At 40.3% G+C, this 25,438-nt stretch overlaps 1 protein-coding gene across 1 annotated transcript in view; it reads left to right on the top strand.

Moving 5' to 3' along the window:
• The window catches only part of ADAMTS12 (ADAM metallopeptidase with thrombospondin type 1 motif 12), a 377,381-nt gene that overhangs the window by 225,581 nt on the left and 126,362 nt on the right, over positions 1 to 25,438 (top strand). The window contains exons 6-7 of the mRNA XM_015139808.3: positions 16,777 to 16,901; positions 20,792 to 20,941. Of these exons, the coding sequence (XP_014995294.3) occupies positions 16,777 to 16,901; positions 20,792 to 20,941 (275 nt within the window). The remainder of the gene's footprint in view (positions 1 to 16,776; positions 16,902 to 20,791; positions 20,942 to 25,438) is intronic.

The following is a 25,438-nucleotide window of genomic DNA, read 5'->3' as shown; positions in this document are numbered from 1 at the left end:
TGTTGCCTGGACTGTCTTCTTGTCTTCACTTAGTTAACAGCCTAATCTCTCAAATCACAGCTCCAGTGTCACTTCCATGGAGAAGCCTTTCCTGACCCCCTTTCCTAGTAAGATTCTGTTATTGACTCCCATAAAAGTACGTTTCTCCTCCACAGCATGTTTCACAGTTGTAATCTTAGATCTATTTGATTGATACAGTTTCCTCAATTAGTATGTAAGACTTAAGAGCAGAAGTTGAGTTTAATGTTGCTCACTGGTATATAATAGACCCTCAATAAATATTTGTTCAAATATTACATAGGAGAAAGTGTGCAAATGAGGCCAGCAATCTGTCAGTGAACCAGGGCCAATGGCAACCAAGTTGCCATGGGCCTTGTGGCCACATAAGGACTTTGGATCTAATCCTGTGGGAGACTCTAGATTATTCCAAACCAACAAATGGAATTAGAGAGATCACTCAGGCTCTGTGGAAAGTGTGTGAGGTAGGGAATCCCGAGATTGAGTCTCTGAGATAGATTCCTTTTATCAGTGACTTTCTATCACTCTTATCTTTCTTATTCTAAATACGTCTCATGGGTGACACAATTTGGGGCTTTATTTTTCTGCGGTGAGTTTCAAGAGACTTTGAGGTTAGGGTATACACAAAAGATGCAGCTTGTTTGTCAGTTACTGCCATCTAAAGACCACTACGGGATTTCATCACATTTTGAGAATAAATTGGAGTACTGGGTGTAAAACTCACTTTGGAACAATTTGGAGGCTTTCTCATAGGCTAGATAGTCATATTTCAAAGTAGTGGAAACTGAGGTAACTGAGGTACACAAAACCATGTTCTGAAAAGACGTGTCAAACATATTAAGAAACTATGGGCCAAGAAAACAGACAGTGGGTTCAGATAGGAGCCAGTTTGCTCTCACTCCTGTCATGTCCCTGTCTATCCCTTAATTGAGCTCTGATTTTCATTTTATGGCCCAAATTCTATCCTTTTAATTTTCTCCTAGGACTTGGACACAAACTTGACCTCTAAGCCCTTTCCATTTTAAACCAATTTGTTTGATGCTCCCTCCCCGCTTCCCTCTTGCCCGGGGGTTAGGGATGGGATTAGACTCTTCCCTCCAATTCTTGTGAGCAGCTTGACACCACGGAGAGTACCAGATTTATCATTAGTTCCACTGCTTGCTAGCCATATAATTTTGGTAGGTTACTTAACTTGTCCGTGTCTCCATTTCCTCATTTTGTAAAATAGTGATAATTATATGTATTTCATAGCATTGTCATGAGAATCAAAAGACTTTATTCATGTAATACTTAGCATAGTATCTGGCTTGTAGAAACTGCTCAGTAAGTGTTACTTGTTAATGTCAGTCTTATTCTTTTTATCATCATCATCGTCATTAACTCCCACAAAAACCCTGTAAGCTTATTAATACTATGCTCATTTCACAAGGACTTCAAAATCCTTGCAGGAAAATAAAAGACCTAAAGGACAAAATCAGGATCATAAAATGTTGGAGACTTCTTTTAAGAACAAGATAGAGACAAAACTGGAATAAGAGTGAGTTGGATGAAGCCAAGTGAATCCCATCCTAGGTGACTATGCCATCCAGCAGAGGAGTCTAATGGTGTTGGGCTGGCTTGAAGGTACAGCAGTAGGGCTGACAGCAGCAAGAAGGAGATAACCACTTTCACAAAGAAATTCTTCTTGGTGTACTGAAAGTGGTTTAGTGTTGAGTCTACTTTTTTTTTTGGAAACTCTAGAGTTAAAAGCCTCTTGATTTTAAAAATTCAGGCTGGTGGTTTACCCCTCCCCACAGCTGATGTGTGGGTCTGTATTGTTCTTTCAGGGTAAATATCAAAAATACTGGCAAAGAATTTTTAGACTTATTCTTTGTGTGTGTGTGTGTATGTGTGTGTGTGTGTGTGTGTGTGTGTGTGTGTGTGTAAGACAGAACAGAGTCTTACTCTGTTAAGCAGGCTGGAGTACAGTGGCACATAGTTCCCTGTATCTTTGAATTACTGGCCTCAAGCCATCTTGCCACCTCAGCCTCCCAAGTAGCTAGGAATACAGTCACTGGCCACCATGCCTAGCTATTTTTTTTAAAAGATGGGGTCTCACTATGTTGCCCAAGCTGGTCTTGAACCTTAAAAAAGTATCATTTCCTCTGGTAATCAGATAAGTTGTCCCTTAGACACATGAGAAGTTTCAGACTAAACCTTTTACAGCTTGTCTCTTCTGTGCTCATCCTCTTTCTTTCAGTAGCATAAGTCTGACTAGCAGAGCATAGTCAGATTGTGCATTGAGTCAAAAACTGCTATCAAAAATTCCAAGAGAAATCAATACAAGATTTTTTCATTATAGAGAGAGCTTACAAAGAGAGAGAACAATTTATAACAGAAGCATGTTCGTGCAAAATTATTTCCCATGTGGAGCTATTTTATGAGTTTTTTATGATTTCCCCTAGGTCAGCTTCCTGTCCCGTTAATTCACATACACAAATGTATAGAAAAGGGGAAGTGGAAAGTGAATTGGATTAGCTTGAGAAGATGAAGTGGAAAAAAAATAAACAAAAAGAGGAATCTATTTTTGTTTGCAAAGGAAATAAGGAAAAAATAGTGTGAATGGGGGTTTGTTTTGACATGCTCAAATAGTTTCCAGGATGCTTTATGGAAAATGTTTAGCACAAGTTCCCTCACATTTATTGTGAGCCATCATAGTCTCTCTGAAGTCCTGTTGCATTTTTTGTGTGCTTAGGGCTGCCTCATTTTAATCCATAACTCATTACTATTCTCAAGGCTCCTGCGATAGAGAGCATTCTGTAAATTAAATGAGTGTTTCTTGGACTTAACCCCTTCTGAGACTTAGAGATTAAGACGCTGAAGAGGTTGAAAAAAATGTGCTCAATTACAGCTTTCTGTGACATTTAATAGAAAAGACACTGTCCCTGAATTTGTGTTAAATGTCACATATTACAGATGGAAGTTCTACACAGGGGCAAAGTATCAAGCTGTAAGTAATCATCAACCCAATTAATTGTGCACTTGCTTTGTCTGCACGAGGAATTTTAAATAGGAATGGGAAGAAAGCAAGAAATATTTTGAGAGTAGACTTAAAGCCCTAGCATTTTTTCCCCTCATCAATGACTATCTCTCAGGTTATTTCAGAATTACTCTTATAGCAAAACTGGAATGTAAGAAGAATATCCTATGTTGACATTTTATTTTACTATTCAGCTTCTTTCCCTCTCTTTTACTCTTTCCCCAACAGCCCTGCTGCTAGAAATCTCAACAACCATGCAGACCTGTCCATATATTTAGGTGGTCCAACCTTAACGTGGTTCTCACTACTGCTTGATCACCTTTTCTCTGTTATCCTCCTTATTCCTGTCAAGAACTAGGCAGGGTCTGTGTTTTAGTCCATCACCTGCTGCTCCATTCTGTATAACAAAATAGCACAGACTAGGCCATTTATAAAGAACAGAAGTTTAGTTGGCCCATAGTTCTGGAGACTGGGAAGTCCAAGAGCATGGCACCAGCATCTGGTGAGTGTCATTCCATGGTGGAAGGCATTACATGGCAAGCAAGCATCCAAGATAGAGAGAGAAAATAGGATTGAACTCATCCTTTTCATCCCTTCAATAACAAACTAAATCCCATGATAACCATTAATCCATTTACAAGGGCTCTTAATCACCTCTTAAAGGTCCTACCTCCCCATGTCTTTACACTGGCAATCAAATTTCAACATGATTTTTCGAGGGGACATTCAAGCCATAGCAATCTAAGATTTTACCCTGCTTGCAAGCTAACAAGTTAGTCTGCCATGCTTTTATGAATGCAATGCTGGCAGAAGACATGAAAATTCTGAGTCACAGACCAAGGACTTTATTGCTCACAGCATAATGGGACATGAGCTTCGGTTTGCACCTGTCCCTCTTGTCCCATAAGTTGCACTGGGGTGTTGCAGGCAGCCCAAGTGTATGCTATGCATACAGTGGGTTTTATCCCAGCTTAAGACCCCCAAAATAAGAAAGCCCCAATCCCTTAAAATAGATTGTAAGCAAACTTATTCAACTTTCGCCCCAGAGGAAGCCATCACCTTTGTTATTATGGACATAAAGTAAATCTTTCCTTTTCCCTGGAAAAATGTTATCTTCTAAGGCTGTTTCCTTTACAACATCCTTCAAAGGATACTCCAGAACAAAACCTATGTCTTTGCTCAGATGATGTGCAGAAACATGAGACACCCATGTAGAATCTTCTACTGGCAGTTCCTATTACAGGCACTGGAATTATTATTGCAGATTTTCTACTGAACTCTCAAACTTCTGGCCTCTTTACTGCCCCTTCCCTGACCCATAGGAGAACATGCCTCTTTGGTAGTTTATCACAAAACCTCCCATTCACCTAATCTTTACTTTTCCTGGCCTAAAGGATATATTCTCTCCCTTTTCTCCTTTCCTTCATGGGTGGTGTGCATCCTCAGTTTTGTCAGTCAGTATACCTGCTGTAAACCAGGATATATTCAACGCTTGAGACAAGGAGAAGAATAAACCTCAATTATTGTTCTGGAGGAGCTAAGAGGAAAACAGGCATACAATTTGATTGTTACGACTTAGCACAGGAAGTGCTGTGAACCAAGTATGAAGAAGGTATATTGGCAGGAACCTAAACCAGACTAGGGGGCAGGGAAAGCTTCCTGGAAATGCCCAAATTAAATCTTAAAGAATGAGTAGAGGTTGAATGGGTTAAAGGGGGTAAGAGAAAAAGGCAATCTAGGAAGAGGGAACATATTGAAGAAAGGAAGGTGTGTGGGAGTATGTGACGGGGATCTGAGGGAGTGCTAATACAAGCAGTTGTTGCTGGAGCATAAACTGTGAGGTTGCAAATGAAGGGAGAGCTTCCTGGAGGCTAGACTTCGAAGGATCTTGAGCCATGGGTCATGATATGGACAGACTTTTGTTTTGATCCACCTGGCAACAGTGAGGAGGATGAATTTGAAAAGGGCCAGGATATTGTAAACCAAGCATAAAATGAAGGTTTGGGCTAAGGACAGTAAGTAGCAAAGATATAGAGGAGGTAAAATTAGCAGCACATGATGACAGATTGGGATGCAGGATATGGGAGGAGAGGGAGCTTTCAAGACACTGGCATTTCTAGATTGGGCAACTGGGCTGATGGTGGTTCCTGCAACCACAGAAGGCACAGAAGGAATCGCAGGTTGAAGTGGGAGGAAAGGATTTCGGGGATGCTGAGTTGGAAGTACCTGTGGAGGTGACCATCAGGAGATTTAGGTTCATAAATTTGAACTCTGGGAGAGGTTTGGAATGAGATACAGATGTGGGAGCCAACAATCATATTTTGGAGTGATTTCCAAAACTATGACTGATTGAGAGTGAACTAAGCAATGAACCAAAGGAAAGGCAGAAGAAGAAGGGCTCACAGAGGAGCCCAGGAAGTGGACAGAGAGTAAGAAAAGGACAGAGGTAAGGATCTCAAAAGAAGAGGTTATCTGCTTTTCTGTTTGTCTCCTCAGTGAGGGTAGGATCGTGAAGTTGAGGAGTAGAAATAAGCCATAATCATTCATTGGTTAATTGCTAAGTCTTTCCAATTATTCAAAGCAGAGTTTAGAGAAGTCCTCAATAGTTTGGAAACCACTAGTCCTAAACTCACAGCTGCAAACCTGTGTTCCAAGCCCTGCTCTGCCAATGCCTGCTTTGTGACTTGGCTAAGGTACTGTCCCTCACTCTTTAAATGGGACTATTAAATGCATAATTCCTGGAGCCCTTCAGGGAAATGGGCTCTTCATTATGATGAAAACGCTGGAGGCAGCATTTGGAATGCAACATCTGGGAGATGACTCTGCTTTCTCCACAATGATGAAGGTGGGTCCTTGCTGACGCTGAATTTGGTTCAGGAATGTGGGAGACTGGACCTTTGTCAACATTCACTTTTTCCAAACAGACACACAGAGATTGGAATGTAAGATTTTCAAAACGGTGATTCAAGCCAATGTATAAAAGGACAATATTGAAAGATAGAGCTTTTCAGATCTGATAAAATCCCCCTTTCAACAGCGTGCCCTTGCCAAGGTCTCTGTGCGCTAATGGAGAACAAGAGCTCTATTTCTGCCTGTGTAGCTGCTTCAACTCTAATAAGCTTTTATATTCATGGCTATTTAATTAGGGATCTTAATTAACTTTAGTGTGGGTGTATCCATGTGTGAGTGTGTGCATGTGGCATAGTGTGGATGTGTGTGTGTATGTATGTGGATGCATGTGTATGTATGTGTGTGTATGTATGTGGATCTGTGTGTATGTATGTGGGGGGGTGTGTATGTGAGTATGTGGGTGTGTGTATATGTGTGGGTGTGTATGTATGTGGGTGTGTGTATGTGAGTATGTGGATCTGTGTGTATGTGTGTATGTATGTGGATGTATGTGTGTATGTATGTGGGAGTGTGTGTAAGTGAGTGTGTGTATGTGAGTGTGTGTGTGTGTATGTGAGTATATGGGTTTGTATGTGTGTGAGTGTGTGTGTGTGAGTATGTGGGTGCGTGGGTATGTGGGTGTGTGTATGTATGTGCGTGTGTGTGTATATGAGCATGTGGGTGTGTGTGTATGTGAGTATGTGGGTGTGTGGGTATGTGAGTATGTGGATGTGTGTGTATGTATGTGGGTGTGTGTGTATGTATGTGGATATGTGTGTTTGTGAGTATGTGGGTGTGTATGGGTATGTGAGTATGTGGGTGCATGGTTGTGTGAGTGCATGGGCTCTTCCTACACACTGTAACTCATCTGAAAGACTGCAGGTTCCCTTCGATTCAAAGGTACAAGTTCTCACATATCATCAGTGAATAATCTGCATAGGATCATACCAGAAAGTGTTATAAGATCTCCTATTGCAACCCTGCAGCCTTGGTTCAGACCAGTTATTTTTAAGGTGTTTTTGTATTTTTCTGTTTGTTTTGAGTTCATTGTACATTCACATGCAGTTGTAAGAAATAGTACAGAGAAATTCCTTTTACCCTTCATTCATTTTCTCCTAATCGTAACATCTTGTGTAGTCTTAGTACAATAAGACAACCCAGAGCGTGATATTTCAACAATGCCACCTACCTTCAGATGCACACAGTGGCGTGTGCATGCGCATGACCATGTGTGTATACATTTAGTTCTATGCGATTTTTGTCACACGTATAAGTTTGTGTGACCATCACCACAATTAACATTAGAACAGTTCCCTCACAAGCATCCCTAGTGCTACCCTTTCATACCTTTTTTACTTCCCTTCCACCTACCTACCTGATCCCTGAAAAGCACTAATCTGCTCTGTAATAATATATCTGTATGATTTTTATCATTTCAAGAATGTCATATAAATGGAATAATTCCAGATGTGACTTTTGAGACTGTATTTTTTTCATTCAGCATAATTCACTTAAGATCCATTCAAATTGTGTGTATCAAGAGTTTGTCCCCTTTTTGCTGAGTGGTATTCTATGATATGTGCCTATTTGTTTAACCATTCACCCACTGAGGGACATTTGGGTTGTTTCCAGGTTTTAACTATTATGAATAAAACTACTATAGACGTTCAACTACAGGTTTTTGTGTGAACGTAAGTCTTCACTTCTCTGGAATAAAGGCACAGGAATGCAACTGCTAAATTATATGGTCATTGCCTATGTAGGGTTTTGTTTGTTTGTTTGTTTTTTGTTTGAGATGGGGTCTCACTCTTGTCACCAGGCTGGAGTGCAGTGGCGCGATCTGGGCTCACTGCAATCTCCGCCTCCTGGGTGCAAGCAATTCTCCTGCCTCAGCCTCCTGAGTAGCTGGGATTACAGATACCGCCACCATACCGGGCTAATTTTTGTACTTTTAGTAGGGAAGGGGTTTCACCATGTTGGCCAGGCTGGTCTCAAACTCCTGTCCTCAAGTGACCTCAGCCTCCCAGAGTGCTGGGATTATAGGCGTAAGACACTGTGCCCGGCCACCTATGTAGTATTTTTAAGAAACTACCAAACTGTTTTTCCATAACTACTGTACCATTTTCCACTCTCACCGGCCATGAATGATTCAGTTTTACCACATCCTCACCAGCATTTGGGTGTTGTCATGATTTTTTATTTTACCCATTCTGGTAAATATGAGTAATATATCATTGTGGTTTTAACTTGCAATTCTCTGATAGCTAGTAATGTTGAATATCTTTTTATGTGCTAATTTGCTATTTGTATAACCTCTTTGGCAATGTGTCTCTTTACAACATTTGCCTATTTTCTTATTTTTTTTATTGTTGAGTTTTGAGAGCTCTTTACATATTTTAAATATAAGTCCGTTGTCAAATATATGGTTTACAAGTATTTTCTCCCACACTGTAGCTCATCTTTTTATCCTCTTCATAAGGTTTCTTTCAAAGCAAAAGTGTTTAATTTTGATGTGATCCAATTTATCAGTTTTTCCTTTTATTAATTGTGTTATTAGTGTCAAGTCTATAAATTCTTTGCCTATCCCTAGGTTCCTAAGATTTCCTGTTTTTTTTTTTTTTCCTAGAAGTTTCACAGTTTCACATTTTATATTTAAGTCTATGATCTTACCAATATTTTTGTACCAGCTGTGAGGTTTCGATTGAAATTCTTCTCTCTCTCTCTCTCTCTTTTTATTTGTTTTTGGCCTGTGGATGTCTAGTTGCTCCAGCACTATATATTTATTTTTCCCAAGTGCAAATAATGCTTTATAATCTGGATTTGAATTTTTCACTACGAATTTCTTAATCTAAGACTTTTGCCTTTCTTTTAATACTATACCTTCTGGCCTTCAACTCTTATATTCAAGAAGTGCAGAATAAGCGTAATATTAATTTAAGTAAAAGTTTAACAGATCTACTACATTATAGAGTGCAAATATAGTGATGTATTCCAAAAGCAAATGGAATTATTCCCAGGTCATACTATTCACACAATAAACACACACAGTAGAACTAATAACATGTCCTACATGATGCCTGGACTTTACCTGTTGGTACAGGATTCACTGTGGAACGTTTCACAGATTGAGTATGGCTTGGGTAAGAGCTTCCCCATCCCCATGGGCAACATCCTCATGGGCAACATGAAACGTTGTCAAAAGTTTCAGGGACTTGGATGATATCACTGCAACAAACAGAAGACTGTGGTAGAAAACAGGAGAAAGACTAGAGAAAGAGTATTCTTTTTTTATGGAAAAGAGCTTTAGAAATAACCATAATAATCCAGGGAGGACTGTAAAGAATTACGATTTGCTGAACATACACATGTTCAATTTTATTCTAAAGTTTCGAATAAAATTTCTAACAATTGTTCGAAAGTTTGTGTCCACCAACTAATTGTATTGATTACATTCAGACCATTGTTTTTCTATTTTCAAATGAATGCAAAGCCCCATTTTTGTTTACCTTACATATCTTTATTAAAATGCATGTTTCATTATTGTTTTAGTTTGAACACCTTTTATTTTGGGTTGACTCTGCTTGCTGTCTGCAGTTTCTCCCCAAAAAACAAAGAAATTGAGAACTTGAGTTGCTATTGAATCAAGATATTTGCCCTAAATTTGTATCACCAGTGGGAAAGTTACAGGTCTGATAAATGGTGACTGACTTGCAGGGTAAGAGGGAGGAACAAATCATCTAAGTATCTGATTGGAATCCTCCAGAGGCTGGGTGTGGGGGCTCATGCCTGTAATCCCAGCCCTTTGGGAGGCCAAGGCAGGCGGATCACTTGAGATCAGGAGTTTGACATCAGCCTGGCCAACATGGTGAAACCCCATCTCTATCAAAAAATAGAAAAAGTAGCCGGGTGTGGTGGTGCAGGCCGATAGTCCCAGCTACTCAGGAAGCTGAGGCACAAGAATCGCTTAAACCCTAGAGGATTGTGCTACTGCACTCCAGCCTGGGTGACAGAGTGAGACCCTGCCTCATTTAAAAAAAAAAAAAAAAAAAAAAATCCTCCAAGGCAGTTTTAACTGTAATGTAAATCAGTAGATCAGTCATCAAGGAACAGATCCCTAGGCGAAAACAGATGCCAGGACCAGTAAATATCAGAACACAAATACGGGTGTCCCCTTACAGTGGTTCCATTTATGACTTTTTGACTTGAGAAAATTATATACATTCAGTAGAAATCATAGTTCAAGTGCCCATATAATCTTTTCACTTTTAGTACAGTATTCAGTAAATTACATGAGATATTCAACACTTTATTGTAAAATAGGCTTTGTATGAGGTGATTTTTTTCCAATTGTAGGCTAATATAAGTGTTCTGAGCACATTTAATGTAGGCTATGCTAAGTTACAATATTCGGTAGGTTAGGCGTATTCATTGCGTTTTTGACTTACGATATTTTCAATTGACAGGTTTATCAGGATGTAACTCAGTTGTAACTCAAGGAGTATCTGTGTCATTTATTTCTTGTTGCCTGGGGTGAGCATTTGTCAGGTTTGCTTCCTAGCATCTTGCACACATTCAAACAAATGCTAGGATGAAAGATATTGGAAGCAGGTGCAGTAGTACGGTGAAGTTCATCGAGAAAAGTCTTTCAAAGGAGCTCGGGAATCTTAATGATTTCCAAAACTGTTGCCTTTGAGCTTCCCTGTCTTGCCTCTGGCAGCCTAAGTAATAGAGAATGACTTTTTAACTGGTACCAAGTTCCACTCCAGTTCAAATGACAGCTGTCAGGAGAATGTGGCTGAGAACTGAGGAGATCCTTAGTTATCTAATTATTTTTAGAAGATAGAAGATACATAGATATTTAATTATCTAGCTATCTTTAGAAGTCTTTGATTTAATGAGTGCTGTCATTCATAAGGTGTTTTAGAACCATGCTAGGCATTATTGGGGCTCTAAACAGAGTTTGGTAAGTTTTCAGGTCATTTAATCATCAGCAGGGCTTCAATATCCTCCCATCCACCATAGCAAAGTAGAGAGTTATAGAGAAAATATAGTCTTTGAGGTGCATATAAAATAATGGAGGACCTATGGAAAATGCAAATATGCCGAAAATGCTACAGATACAACCAGTGGTGTAACCAATTGCAACCAAACAGAATTATTCTTATTTTAATGAAGTTGTATATTTACTCTTTCAAGTGTGAGTCTTGGTAAGTGAGAAATCTTTTTTTTGAGACAGAGTCTCACTCTGTTGCCCAGGCCAGAGTGCAGTGATATGATCTTGGCTCACTGCAACCTCCACCTCTTGGGTTCAAGCAGTTATCCTGCCTCAGCCTCCCAAGAAGCTGGGATTACAGGTGCATGCCACCATACCCAGCTAATTTGGGTATTTTTAGTAAAGATGGGGTTTCAGTAAGTGATGACTCTTAAGCTTTATGTGCTATTTGTGGTTTTACCACTTGCAAACCATTAGTGATCAATTCTAATTACTAAAGTAAACTTTCTTCTTATCAGTAGACAGGGTTAATCATCACTCTCCTAACTATTAATACTTCACACAGTTGTTCACAAAATCAAATAAGATAAAGTATGGAAGTAATTGATAAGCCATAACGTGCTAAGCATGAAATGTGGATTTATTATTATGTAGAACCTCATTGGGACTCACATATATAAAAAACTGATTAATCTGTTATAAACACACCTAATAGCAATAATTTAAGCATACCCTTAAAAAGACCCTGTATGGTGGCCAGGCGCAGTGGCTCACGCCTGTATTCCCACCACTTTGGGAGGCCAAGGCAGGCAGATCACATGGTCAAGAGATCAAGACCATCCTGGCCAACATGGTGAAACCCTGAGTCTACTAAATATACAAAAATTAGCTGGGCATGGTGGCATGCACCTGTAGTCTCAGCTACTCAGGAGGCTGAGGCAGGAGAATCCCTTGAACCTGAGAGGTGGAGGTTGCAGTGATCTGAGATCACGCCACTGCACTCCAGCCTGGTAACAGAATGAGACTCCACCTCAATTAAAAAAATTTAAAAAAAATAAAAATAAAAAAATAAAAAAGACCCTGTATGGAAGATACATGTGAATGTGTGTTACAAGCTAGGGAATCCAGAGGAGTCACCCCAGAGATTTGTTCCTTATCTATGATAAACACCGGAGCCTCTCCCCCATCCTGTGGAACACAGGCTGTACAGGGGATTGAGGCCCTGAGCTTTGGAGTAAATGAAGGTTGCCAGGTGGAGGTTATTAGCAGGAGGTTATTAAGTGAAAATACTATATAGGCCGGGCACGGTGGCTCACGCCTGTAATCCCAGCACTTTGGGAGGCCGAGACGGGCGGATCACAAGGTCAGGAGATCCAGACCATCCTGGCTAACATGGTGAAACCCCGTCTCTACTAAACACACACACACACACACACACACACACACACACACACACACACACACACACAAAAAAAATTAGCCAGTTGTGGTGGTGGGCACCTGTAGTCCCAGCTACACGGGAGGCTGAGGCAGGAGAATGGCGTGAACCCGGCGGGGCGGAGCTTGCAGTGAGCCGACATCGCGCCACTGCACTCCAGCCTGGGCGACAGAGCGAGACTCCGTCTCAAAAAAAAAAAAAATACTATATAGACTACATGATGTCGGCAGGTGGTTATAGTTTTTCTGGCCAGCCCTGCGCGACTGGACTGTGTATGTTAAGGGTAGAGGGTGTCCAGGTTCTTGGTGTCTTAAACAAAAAATTGGACAAAACACACAAACAAAGCAAGGAAGGAATGAAGGGTTGTATTGAAAATGAAAGTACACTCCACAATGTGGGAGCAGGACTGAGCTTAGAGACCCAAAGGCCCCGTTACAGAATGTTGGGCAGTTTAAATACCCCATAGAGGATTCCATTTGTTACTTGGTGTACACCCTTTGTAAATGGAGAGGATGACGTAAAGTTACAAAGTCATTTATGGGATATGCCCAGGGAGAGGATATTTCCTGTGATATGGGAGAGGATATTTCCTGTGATAGCCGAAGTGTGAATGGGCCTTATGTTTTCCCTGCCTCTAGGCCTTATGTTCCTGCTTCATCTCCCGGCTGAGAGATGTGATCCCCATAAATCTTTATGGGAGGCAGAGGGATAGATGGTGGGATGGCAGATACATTGTCCAGCCCGCCACTGGACTCTCTCCCGTCACGTAAGCCCCTAATAAGACATGGCATCTCATTTGCTGGCCTTGGGTCTCTTCCTCCACCTCTTGAACCTGGTGTCTTCCCTATTGAGGTTAATAGAGGTTTGGCACAACATCCATGGTTTCCACCTAATGTCTTTCTTTCACATTTGGTGTAATTCTTGGCTGTTGCCCATGGCTTTGGCTTCTGTTTAGGCCCCTCTTCTTGATTTCTCTCTTTCTCTCTTGTACATTTTAAATTTATTTTTTAATTGACAAAAATTGTATTTATTTTTGGTGTACAACATGTTTCGAAATATGTGTACATTGTGGAATGGCTAAATCAGGCTAATTAACGCATATATTACCATGTATACTTGCTTTTTTGTGATGAGACTACTTAAAAATCTACTCTTTTAGCAATTTTCAAGTGTACAGTACAGTACATTGTTATTAACGACAGTCACTAAGTTGTACAATAGATCTCTTGAACTTATTCCTCCTATCTAAATGGAAATTTTGAATCCTTTGACAAACCTCTCCCAGCTCTTCCCCCAGCCCCTGATCTCTGCTTCTGAGTTTAATTTTTTTAGATCCCACATAAGTGAGATCATGTGGTATTTATCTTCCTGTGCCTGGTTTGTTTCACTTATATCTTCAAAGTTCATCCATGTTGTCACAAATGGCAGTATTTCCTGCTCTTTTAAGGCGGAATAGTATTCCATTATATACATATAATGGAATATATATGATATGTATATCTTATAGTTTCTTTATCCATTCGTCAGTCCATGTGCACTTAGGTTGATTCTGTATCTTGCTATTGTGAGTAATACTGCAGTGAACATAGCAGATATCTCTTTGGTATCTGATTTTTTCTTTAACATACTGATTGTATATCCTTAGGATATATACCCCATGGGACTGTGGGATCATATGGTGGTTCTATTTTTAATTTTTTGGGAAACCTCCAAGCTGTTTTCCACAATGGCTACTAATTTACATTTCCACCAACAGTGTACAATAGTTCCCTTTCCTCCACAACCTCTCCAAATCTTATCTTTCATCTTTTTGATAATAGCCATTTTAACAGGTATGAGACTATATCATATTGTAGTTTTAATTTGCATTTCCTTGATGATAAGTGATGTTGAATTTATATATATATATATATGTATATAATCTGTTGACCATTTGTATGTCTTCTTTTGAGAAATACCTATTTGGGTCCTTTGCCCATTTTTCAATTGGATTATTTGTTTTCTTGCTATCCAGCATAATTTATTGAAGAGGCTATCTTTCCTTCAGTGAATTGCTTTTTTGCCTTTGTCAAAAATCAGTTAGGCATGTCTAGGTGGGTCACTTTTGGGGTCCCCTGTCTGTCTCATTGATCGATGTGACTATCCCTGCACCAGTATCACACTGTCTTGGCTATTACAGCTATATAGTAAGCCTTAATATGAGGTAAAGTGATTCATTCCACTTTATTTTTTTTTTTCAGAATTTCTTTAGCTAATCTGAAGCCTGGAACCTTTTAAATAAACTTGATATGAATTTTAGAATGAGCTTGTGTGTGTGTCTACAACAGACTTGCTGAGATTTTGATTGGAATTGCAATAAAGCTATACATTCATAGCTTGGGAGCATAGATGATGTCTTCATTATGTTGAATCTTCAAATCCATTAACACAGTATGTTTCTCTCTTGACTTAGGCCTTTGACTTCTTTAAGCAGCATTTTATAATTTTCAGGATACAGATCCTGTATATGTTTTGTTAATTTATACCTAAGTATTTCACTTTTTGTAACAATTGCAAGTGGTAATACTATTGGTAACTGTAAATGGTAATGTTAAGTTAATGAGTGTTCTCTAAGAGACCTCTCCCAAAACATAACAAAGAAATGTAGGGTTAAAAACAGATCAGAAAAATATCTGATCATAGTTGATGCTTTATGTGATAATATGCCTTCCTGTCTGAAGGAGCTGGAGCTGAGGCACCCTCCCAGTGAGGTTGGTGACCAGCTGCAACTCCAAGTTTTATCTAGGAACCTTTCTTATATTCTTTGTCTCAATATCTGAGCTAAGTGACCTTAATCTAGTTCTTCACTTCTCTGAGGTTTAATTTCCCTTGTTATAAAATAAAAATGACAATGCCTTCTTTACAGATAATACTGAGTAGATGCAATTAAAAGAGACAGCATATGTAAAAGTATCTGGCACATAGTAAATGATCAAGAAATGTTTCCTTTCTTTCTCTCCTCCCTTTCCTTCCTCCCTCCTTTTTTTCTTTCCTTTTCTCTTTTCCCTTCCCTTTATTCCTGATTCATGCCACCTGGCCAGTTTTTTATGATCGGTGGGCACATTTGCTCCCATCTGGGGAGGACTGTTTATCTAGCAGCAGCTTGGCTGGTTGAACTGGAGGCTGACTCCCTCATTCCCAGCTCGTCCCCCAGAATTCCTCTACCATATATCATGCTACTGGATGATGTAACAATGAAGATTATTAAAATAATGAAGTCGATTTCTTCCATCTAAATTCTTTATGCTGAGCAGCTCAGTGACTTTTAACACATCATAAGCCACTTTTTGGTGTTTTCACAAAAGGAAACTGGTCTATAATAGTTACTTATGATGAAGAGACCTGAAAATGCCTCTGACACATAACTGAAGCCCCTCAGGCCATTTATGATTTGGGTGTGGGCCTCAGCAAAATACAGAATGGTAGAGAAGCAAGCTCATAATTTGATGCAGAGACTGTCCTGAAGTTCTTGGACCGAGCCCAGAGCAAGGCTCAGATGAGAGTGAGCCAGTGGAGGTTAATCATCCTCCTAGTGGAATCCAGCCTGTACCAGGGATGGCTCTATGTGGAGGCCCTGAAGAAAAGAGGCAAGTGAAAGTAATTTCTCCTTTAGAAATTCAAATTAAACCAGAGTCCCTAAAGAGCTGATTATCTCTTTCTTCTCCCCATTCAACAAGTGTTCATTCAGATAATTTGGAATAATCCCTTCCCTCCTGGCCCCAGTAGTAGCTACCAGCAAGGCAGATGCCACAGGCCTGGCATGGGCCTCAGAAGCTCTTAGAGCTGCAGGCTAGGGGCATCTGCTACAGCATCCTACTTGTTGTCAGATGACCAATTCTCCTAAGTGGTCAGCAGCCAGGAGAGATTATGTCATCCACTGTCCTTCACCCATGAGTGTCAAACCAAGATAAAATTCAAGGGTCAGAAAACATCCAGTGCAATCCTAACCTTGCAGGATGTCTCATGAGAAGAAAAACCTTTTGTTGAAAATCTGTTTATTTTGCATTAGAAATAAAAATGCCTCTTTGATATTGCATTGGCTTAGGATGCAGAGAGACACAGAAACAGACCTTCAAATAGTTCTTGGTTATTGCTAATATATTTTAAATTTTTCTTCAAGGGTTGCTTGTCCCAGTGATAATTTCTGTCTTGGAGTTTTCTCCTTCAGGTTCTTCTAGTGGAGGTCATTAGAGTGGGAGTGTTCAAGGCAGAAGATTGGTAAAGAGCAGTCAGTTGGCCTCTGACACATGACTGCCAAATGTCTGATGCACCCACCGTGAATTCATCCAACTTGGACGCCTCTGGAGACGAATGCCTAATGCAATGGTCCCTGAACACAGTGAGCTCACTCATGCTAATCTCTTCCTCTTCTTTCTCTAGCAAGGACTTAAAATAGTTCATCATGCGGAGAAGACACTGTCTAGCTTCTGCAAGTGGCAGAAGAGTATCAATCCCAAGAGTGACCTCAATCCTGTTCATCACGATGTGGCTGTCCTTCTCACCAGGTACACCAGAGACTATATGGAACCCAGGGGCAGTAAAGCAGGGAGGGCTGGCAGGTGAAAGGCTTACCAGGTATTTAAACCCATGACATTCTCACTATTCTTTGCTGCTGTCGTAAAGACAGTGTTTTTGATCTAGTCAACTCCTGACTTCCTATCAGTAGAAGAAACAGCTTAACAAACTTGCTAATACGACAAAGCTCTCCTTGTGAATAAACTGCATCTGCTGGCAAAATGCAGACCTCTTTCCTATCCCACTGATGATTTCCTTTTTAAAACTGGTTTCTTCATGTAGCTATATAAACAATCAGGAAGCTTGTTTGCAGAGCCTCATTAAAGACTCTTGTTACTTTTAGCCAGTGGGATTTCCAATCCTTTGCTATTTTATTTTTCTACAATGTAGAAACATGAAATATCTTTACAGAAAACAGTCCACTTTTTAACTGTTTGATGTTGAGGACAGGATATGGGGAGCAGGTCCCCACTGAGTAGGCAGACTGGTTTGATTACACCTTTCTCCCTTCTACTCTCATGAAAATATCATTTTGTTGTAATCACAAATAGAGCCTATAGTGCTAATAAGAACCATCAAACCTTCCAGGACTCATAGCTATAAAAATCCAGTGAACTTTCTTTTTTTTTTTTTTTTTTTTTTTTTTTTGAGGCGGAGTCTCGCTCTGTCGCCCAGGCTGGAGTGCAGTGGCGCGATCTCGGCTCACTGCAAGCTCCGCCTCCCGGGTTCCCGCCATTCTCCTGCCTCAGCCTCCCGAGTAGCTGGGACTACAGGCGCCGCCACCACGCCCGGCTAATTTTTTTTTTTGTATTTTTAGTGGAGACGGGGTTTCATTGTGTTAGCCAGGATGGTCTCGATCTCCTGACCTCGTGATCCGCCCGTCTCGGCCTCCCAAAGTGCTGGGATTACAGGCTTGAGCCACCGCGCCCGGCAAAATCCAGTGAACTTTCTTGATCAACTCTTGCTCTTTGAAGCCTATCTTTGCTCATTGATTCAATAAATATTTATTGAGAACCTATATATACTAGGCACTTATTTTAATCTAGATGAAAGAAGGGCTTATATTAGAATGGGGTAAAGTAAAATCTTCTTGGGCTCCCTATGCCTATTTGTCCAGAAATCCAGGGATGTATAGTAAAGGAGGCCTCTTGGCCCTGCCCTTCTACCACAGAGAACCTCAAGCACTGAAAGGCCCTTGATGTGCACTGTGCCTGTGGAGGATAGGCTGCCCGTAAACATTTTGGCCCTGTGATCTGTCCCTGTGATAAGATCATCTCAATGCATAGAATCCCTACAAGGAAGGATAATCAGCCCCCACCCTATCCAAATGTCTACCTTGCCGTGATCCAAAACTCCAGTCATCAGAATCACTCTTTTGAGTGAAAGTATTAAAACGCTGGTTAAATGCAAATGTATCCCACGGGAAGTTTTTGACATAAGCCTGTGACAGTAGGTTCATTAGGTTCTAAGAGACCTTGGGTTGATCAGTAGCTCCTCTGAGAAATAGCGTGGGTATGGAATGTAAGCACAGGGGCTCTGGGGAGCTAGCAGACAGCCTGGGGACACTGAGGACCTGGTCAAGAGGCCAGGTGAAGGCTTCAGTCAGACAGAAACTTCTATAGGGAAGAACCCCGAAGTCAGGGAATGGCATTGGCCACTAAGTTGTGTCTCAGAAAGTCATTCCTTCCCCGAGAGCAGAATGAGATGCTCCTGTCATTCTCACCTGAAGAAACGGGTGAGTTAATGATAGCTTACATGTGTGCAATGTTTGTTATGGGCCAGGCACTGTGCTATGTCTATTAGAACAGCCATTGTTCCATTTACTTCCCACAAGAATACCGGTAGTTGGCTACTATTAGTCATTCATATTTTACATATAGGGAAACTGAGCCTTGGTTATATCTCTTGCCCAAAATCTCTTTGCTGTTAACGGGTACAACTGGGACTTAAGTCCAGGTAGTTTGATCCCAACAGCCATACCCTTACCTATTACCCAATATGAATACAAAGGATCTGCTCTCCTTTTTTCTTATAGTCACTTTCCTTCCTTAGGACAGGGGTCTTTTTGCATAAAAGTGTGTTGAACCTCAACAGCTCCTAGACAGTGGAGAGCATTTCAAGTTCTATAGCAGTATTTCCCACCCTCAGCACTATTGACATTTGGGGCTGATGATTCTTTGTTGTTGGGTCTGTCTAGTACGTTGTAAGATATTTAGCAGCATATCTGGCCTCTACCCATGAGATGTCAGTAGCACTCTCCTCCAAGCTCTGACAGCTGAAACTGTCTCCAGACATTGCCAAATGTCCCCTAGAAGGGGATGAACAGCAAAATCACCCACCCTCATTGAAAACCACTTGCTGAAAAAATAGGTAGGATCACGAAGGAAGGGAGGTATGAGACTGAGCTTTGCCTCTGAGAGACTATCCTGAGATCCACATTAACAGAGTTCTCTACAGCACAGCATTCAGGAGAAGGAGGATTTGGCATGGAACACACCCAATGTGGGTTCCACATGTGCAACTAGTGCCTGCTGCAAGCCAAGGCATATTTTCTGTTACATAATGGCCCAGTGCATGGTGGAAGTAGAGCTTAAGCTGCTTGCCTGTAAGAACCATGCTCCTATAATTCTTTTGTTAGCTGCTTTTTTCTTTAGTGCTGGACACTTCAGAGGCACTCCATAATCAGTATTTAATGCGCCTGACCTCCTGCCATATCAAAATGAGAAAGTCAGGGGATCAGCAATGAGCACCACTCATCTGTTTCCAGCAGCTTCACGCAGACCTGGGCTTTTTGAATGAAATAACAACAAGTACATTCTGCAGCAGAGGTAGAAAAGTGTTTGATTGGTTCTCTTACAGACCTGGAAGTTATGTAAATGATTGGGCTGTATAATCTCGCTCTCCAGTACTGAACCCCTAGTAACTGCTGCTGCTAGTGAGAGTGCGGATTTGAGTTTGTGGTGCATGTGCTGAGACTGGGCCTGCTCTCTCCTGTCCTATAAGATTCACATGGGTTCTCAAAGTCTGGATCTTTTCCATGGCCCAGTAGATGAAAAAAGTAGGAGACCATTTGTTGCTAGAAATAGTGCCCACGCAAACCCCATTAGCTGCTGGTGTTCAGTTAACTAGAGCTCAGAACGTTGTGGTCATTTCTGCTAGTCACTCTTGGCAAAGAGCTCCTTTTGTGCTAAAGAAAACCTAATGACTAATTAATGACTCTTTCAAAACTCTTGTCTGTGATTGAAATAATCTCTACCAGTTTATGGGAGCATGTTTTTTCTATTTAAAAGCCATCATTAGTATTTTCTGAGATTTTAGGTGTACATGCACACACAGGCATGCATTCTCTCGTATATGCAATATTGTTAGTGGAATGGGGCTGGATAGACAATGATTAGATCTCTGGATAGGTTGATGGGACCAACTGTCTTTTTCAGGAATGGGAAAAAGAACTTCTTAGATGAGTTTCGAGCACAGACCTCAGAAAGACTAAAAAGGATTTTCATATTTGAAAAACTCCAGTCACTGCTGATTGTTTCTTCCATAGTTAAAAGTTCAAATTAACTTCAGTTTTCAATAAAATCTTTTGTTGGCCAAATCATGTAATTTGACGTCCTGAGATCCAGAGCAAAATAAGCTCAAAATAACACATTTGCTACATTTTCCCACATTCTGTGTTGCTGAAATTCAATAATCAAAAGGCAAAATCAGAATCATCTTAGTGAATTCAAAATTGCTGCCTACATTCGTGTAGACTGTTTTAAAAATGCCAAGCATACTTTATAGACCATATTGAATGAGTTTATACCCAGATTTTTTTCCAGGAGGTTTTTCCAGATGTTCCTTTGGTCGCCTGAGCTTCTCTATTCTCTGCTTTCAGAAAGGACATCTGTGCTGGTTTCAATCGCCCCTGCGAGACCCTGGGCCTGTCTCACCTTTCAGGAATGTGTCAGCCTCACCGCAGTTGTAACATCAATGAAGATTCGGGACTGCCCCTGGCTTTCACAATTGCCCATGAGCTAGGACACAGGTAAAGGACCAATGATAAGGAGGACTGCTCACCATATTCATGTGTCAATATCAGCAGAGAGAATGGAACGCACCTCAAATTGGGGGTCAGGAGACTCAGATTACAATGTGGCTTGCAACTCACCCTCCTCAACCTCTGCTTTCATCTGTAAAGTGGGGATAGTAGCACACGTCATAGGCTCCAATGTCCCACTGCCCACACCACGTACACCCACACATATCACAGAACCAAATAGGCCACTCCAATTCTCTGGATTTGAATGGAGGAAGGACAGAGATAAGCTTGAACTCAGTTGTTTAATTGAGGAATAACCCTTGGTTAGTTCTTACGAAATGATAATGTTAATATCACCAAAAAGCCACAAAACCTAACATTTTTGCACCCTTACTTTGTGCCATTGTACTTTTTATTGCATCGCTGAATCTGCTCAACAACCTTTTGAAATAGATAGTACTGTTAGTCCCATTTTCCTTATGTTTATTAAAGGAGGACATGGAATAAATAAAAAATTGAAAACTGCTGTAAACTTAGAAAGACTATAACGTGAACACCAGTTAACTGGATGTCCAAGTTGTTCACAAAAATATGTGAATTTGATTAGGTGAATTCCTTGAAGGCAGGTTGCAGAATGCTTGAGTGAAGATATAATGAGATTCTGAATTCCACCAGATATCAGAGGTTTCCATGGAGGAAAGATCTTAGCTTATTTGTAACTTTATTTGCCATTATATTTGGTAACTACAAATAAGAGAGCCTCACACTAATATGAAACTGGGTGGGGAGGTGCATGAACCACTGAACTATATCCCCCGCCTGTCATGTATCCACCAGCTTGGATCTCCTCCCTTTGAAGAAGGAAAAATGCTGGGGAATATTCTCAGTGCACAACTAGAAAAGAGGCAGGATTGGAAAAAACACTGGATACTGAATTATTCCAGGCCTGGCCTCTCTAATTTCGGCTTGCTCACCATTTTTCTAATATAACACTTCTAAAACAATTTTACCTGTATTATAAAGCCAGAGCATTGCCTTGAGAATTGGAGAAAGGAATTGTTGTTCTGACTTTTCTGTTGACCAATATTATGACCTTAGATAATTCCCTTCACCACTCTATACCTATTTCCTCATCTATAAAATGAGTAGGTTGAACTAGGCAATATTTAAGGCAATTTATTGGATTCTCACCAAAAGAGCCTTGGTGATAAATGTGATATATTCCAGTATCCTTAGTTGTCAAAAATCCAGAGATAGAGAAGCTAATGTCTTGCTTTCATTAAATAATAGGGATGCAGGGGGGCTGGCCATCTTGATAAGGCTAGGCCATAGTTGTTGGCATGTCGATAATAAAACCTGGCAAAAATGTTAAGTTATTGTTATGCACAAACAGACAGGAGTCCCCAGTTCTGATATGTAGAAGGACATGGCTTCTGTGGCCTTCAGTCAAGACATCGTTGTGAACAGCACCTGCTGACCAGACAATGCTAGGTGACTGTAACTGGCTCAAACTGAGAAGTTATCATTCAAGCCATCCCAACAATGGTATACTCAAGCCAAAGAAAAGTGGAAAAGACTTTGCTTGATAAAAGACATTCTCTAATCCTCACTTTTTGTGTTCCAAGGATGGGTTCTTTCTATCCTCAAGTTCAACCTGATCTTGTAACAAGGAATATGTTAAGCATGTCCTTCAAAAGCAATGTTGCCTAATTTTTGAGGCAATCATTGACTTAACTTCCTGGGCATGGACACATCACCTTTGTAAGGAAGGCCACCTAAGTAAACAAAACCAGTGGCAAGTGTGATCCTCCTTTCAGATTTCAAATTTTCTCTAATAAAGTTAAGAACCTCATGGTAACGTTACTTGGGCACAATTTCCCTGAACACTTAAAAACAAATAGTGGTAGATGTTTAGTAGTTATTGGGAGTGGTGGATTATTTAACAGACTAGAACTGAGTCACTACCTGAATCACTTTGATATTGTAGTAAGGTTAAACTGAAAACTCGTTCAGAACTATCTGATGCATTGTGGAAATAAAACTACTATAAGGTTTCTTTATCCTATACTTTTGTTGGTATTGTTGTTCTATTTCAAATTATGAATGAAAAAAGTGAGGATCTAGCTCCTAAAAGAACTCTATAACTAAATATCAAGTTTCTAAGTAAAAGAATTAAAGAACACTGAAGGCAGAACTAGAGAACAGTCTTTGAGTTCATTCAGAAAGCCATTATTCTCCACAAACTAACACAGGAACAGAAAACCAAATACCTCATGTTCCTACTCTTAAGTGGGAGTTGAACAGTGAGAACACATGAACACAGGGAGGGGAACATCACACACTGGGGCCTGTCGGGGTTCAGGGGAAAGGGGAGGGATAGCATTCGAGGCATACCTAATGCATGCGGGGCTTAAAACCGAGATGATGGGTTGATGGGTGCAGCATGCCACCATGACACATGTATACCTATGTAACAAACCTGCACATTCTGCACATGTATCCCAGAACTTAAAGTAAAATAAAATAAAATAAAAATAAATAAATAAAACTTAAAAAAAAAAGTTTCAACCCTGAGACAAGGATTTGAGAGCAATTAATTTATTTGGAAGGTAAAGGAAATTGCAGTAGGGAAGTAGGGTGTAAAACAGAACAGAGAAGGTAGACAATAAGCAGTTCATTATCGCAGCTTCCACTCTGAGCAGTTGAACCTTAATCCCACAGACAAACTCCGAGAACGATATACAACACACGTTTCAGTTACCCTACCCAAGGTGAGAAGAACTGGGCTGTTTTATATACCAACACCCTTAAGTCATTGGTTAAAGGCTGTTCCCAGAGGTTGTTATTAATAATTCCCTGACACTTTCAGCAGAGCAGTCTAACTTGGCTCTGGAGAAATCTCAGGTAAAGAGATGCTTATACTAGCAGCTGGAAGTCAGCTAGTGATGAGTCTATGAACAGGTACCAGTAGAATCTGTTAACAATAGCTTACTCAGGGGCATTAAATACCACCCCTTAAAAAGTTTTAAGTCATGGAAGATAGAATATACATACTTTTCCATATGCCTTCTACTTAGTATGATGAAAAACACTGAACACTATATCAAAAACAAATGTAGGAAGACTGAAAGATGGAGAGAAGGAAGACAGACTGAGAACCACAGAACCTGAAGAGTGACATAGTGGTGAATTCCCTGGCTTTTCTTTTCTCTCGTATATGCCAGACTTGGAACTGATGATGGCAACAACCTGGAAATACACACACACACACACACACACACACACACACACACACAAAATCACCCACATAAGTCTGTTATCTCTATCCAAAGGAGTAGGAAAGGGACAGTCTAACAAGACAGAAAATTTTAGACAGTAATTCTTCTACTCCAGGTGAACAGCAAAGGAAAGAAAAAACTGTAAAATGGTGGCTCTATGCTAGCAAAGTCTGAGTGGGAAGCCTAGACTTGCTATAACAAAGCACCAAACACCACTACTTGGGTAGTGTCAAAAAGACCAATTAGGGACTAAGAATTTGATCCCTATAGGCCAGTAATGAGGGCTTCCCTAACGCCACCCCTGTGGTGTCAGGACAAATTACATGGGGAGCCAGAAATTTCATCCACCCCTAGATAGTAACAAGGCGCCATCCCTTTCACAACTCAGGTATCTACAGAGGCTTGGCAGTAATGAAGCAGTGGCCCCACTCCCTTCCCCTCCAGAGTAGTGTCAGAAAAGCAAGCTAAAACTAAAGATTTAAATAAGATCCATAACATAATATAAAAACCTCCACGTTTCAATATAAATCACTCTTTATACCAAGAACCAGGAATATCTCAAACTGAATGAAAAAAAAAAAAAGAATGTCAAGAGATGACAGAGATTTTAGAATTAGCTCACAAATATTTCAAAGCGGCCATGGTGAAAAAGCTTCAGTGAGCAATTACCAACAACCTTTAAACAAATGAAAAAATAATGTGTCGGCTAAGAAATAAAAGACATAAAGAAAAGTCAAACATGTAGAACTGAAAAATGCAATAATGTAAATAAAAAGCTCGGTGAACACTAGGGCTCAACAGTAGAATGGATGAGACAGAGGAAAGATTTAATGACCTAGAAAAGAGAACAATAGAAATTACGTAATCTGTATAAACAAAGAGAAAGAGACTAAAAAAAATTGAACACAGCTTCAGAGACCCATGAGAATATAACAAAAGATCTTACGTTCATGTCATTGGAGCCTCGGAAAGAGAGGAAAAAGACAATGGCATTGAAAAAGTGCTCAAAGAACAAATGGCTGAAAATTCTGCAAATTGGATGAGACATAAACCTACATATTTAAGAAGCTGAGAGAAACTCAACAAGGTTAAACCCAAAGAAAATCCATGCCCAGGCCTATCATAATTAAACTTCTGAAATCTAAAGAGAAAGGAAAATCTTGAAAACAGCAAGAGAGAAATGATACCTTATCTATATGAGGGAAACTATTGGAGTGACAGTGGA

Source organism: Macaca mulatta, chromosome 6 (genome assembly GCF_049350105.2).
Source record: "Macaca mulatta isolate MMU2019108-1 chromosome 6, T2T-MMU8v2.0, whole genome shotgun sequence".
In the NCBI taxonomy this organism is placed as follows: domain Eukaryota; kingdom Metazoa; phylum Chordata; class Mammalia; order Primates; family Cercopithecidae; genus Macaca; species Macaca mulatta.
Note: the sequence above shows the minus strand (reverse complement) of the source record. Positions and strands in the feature narration are given on the sequence as shown.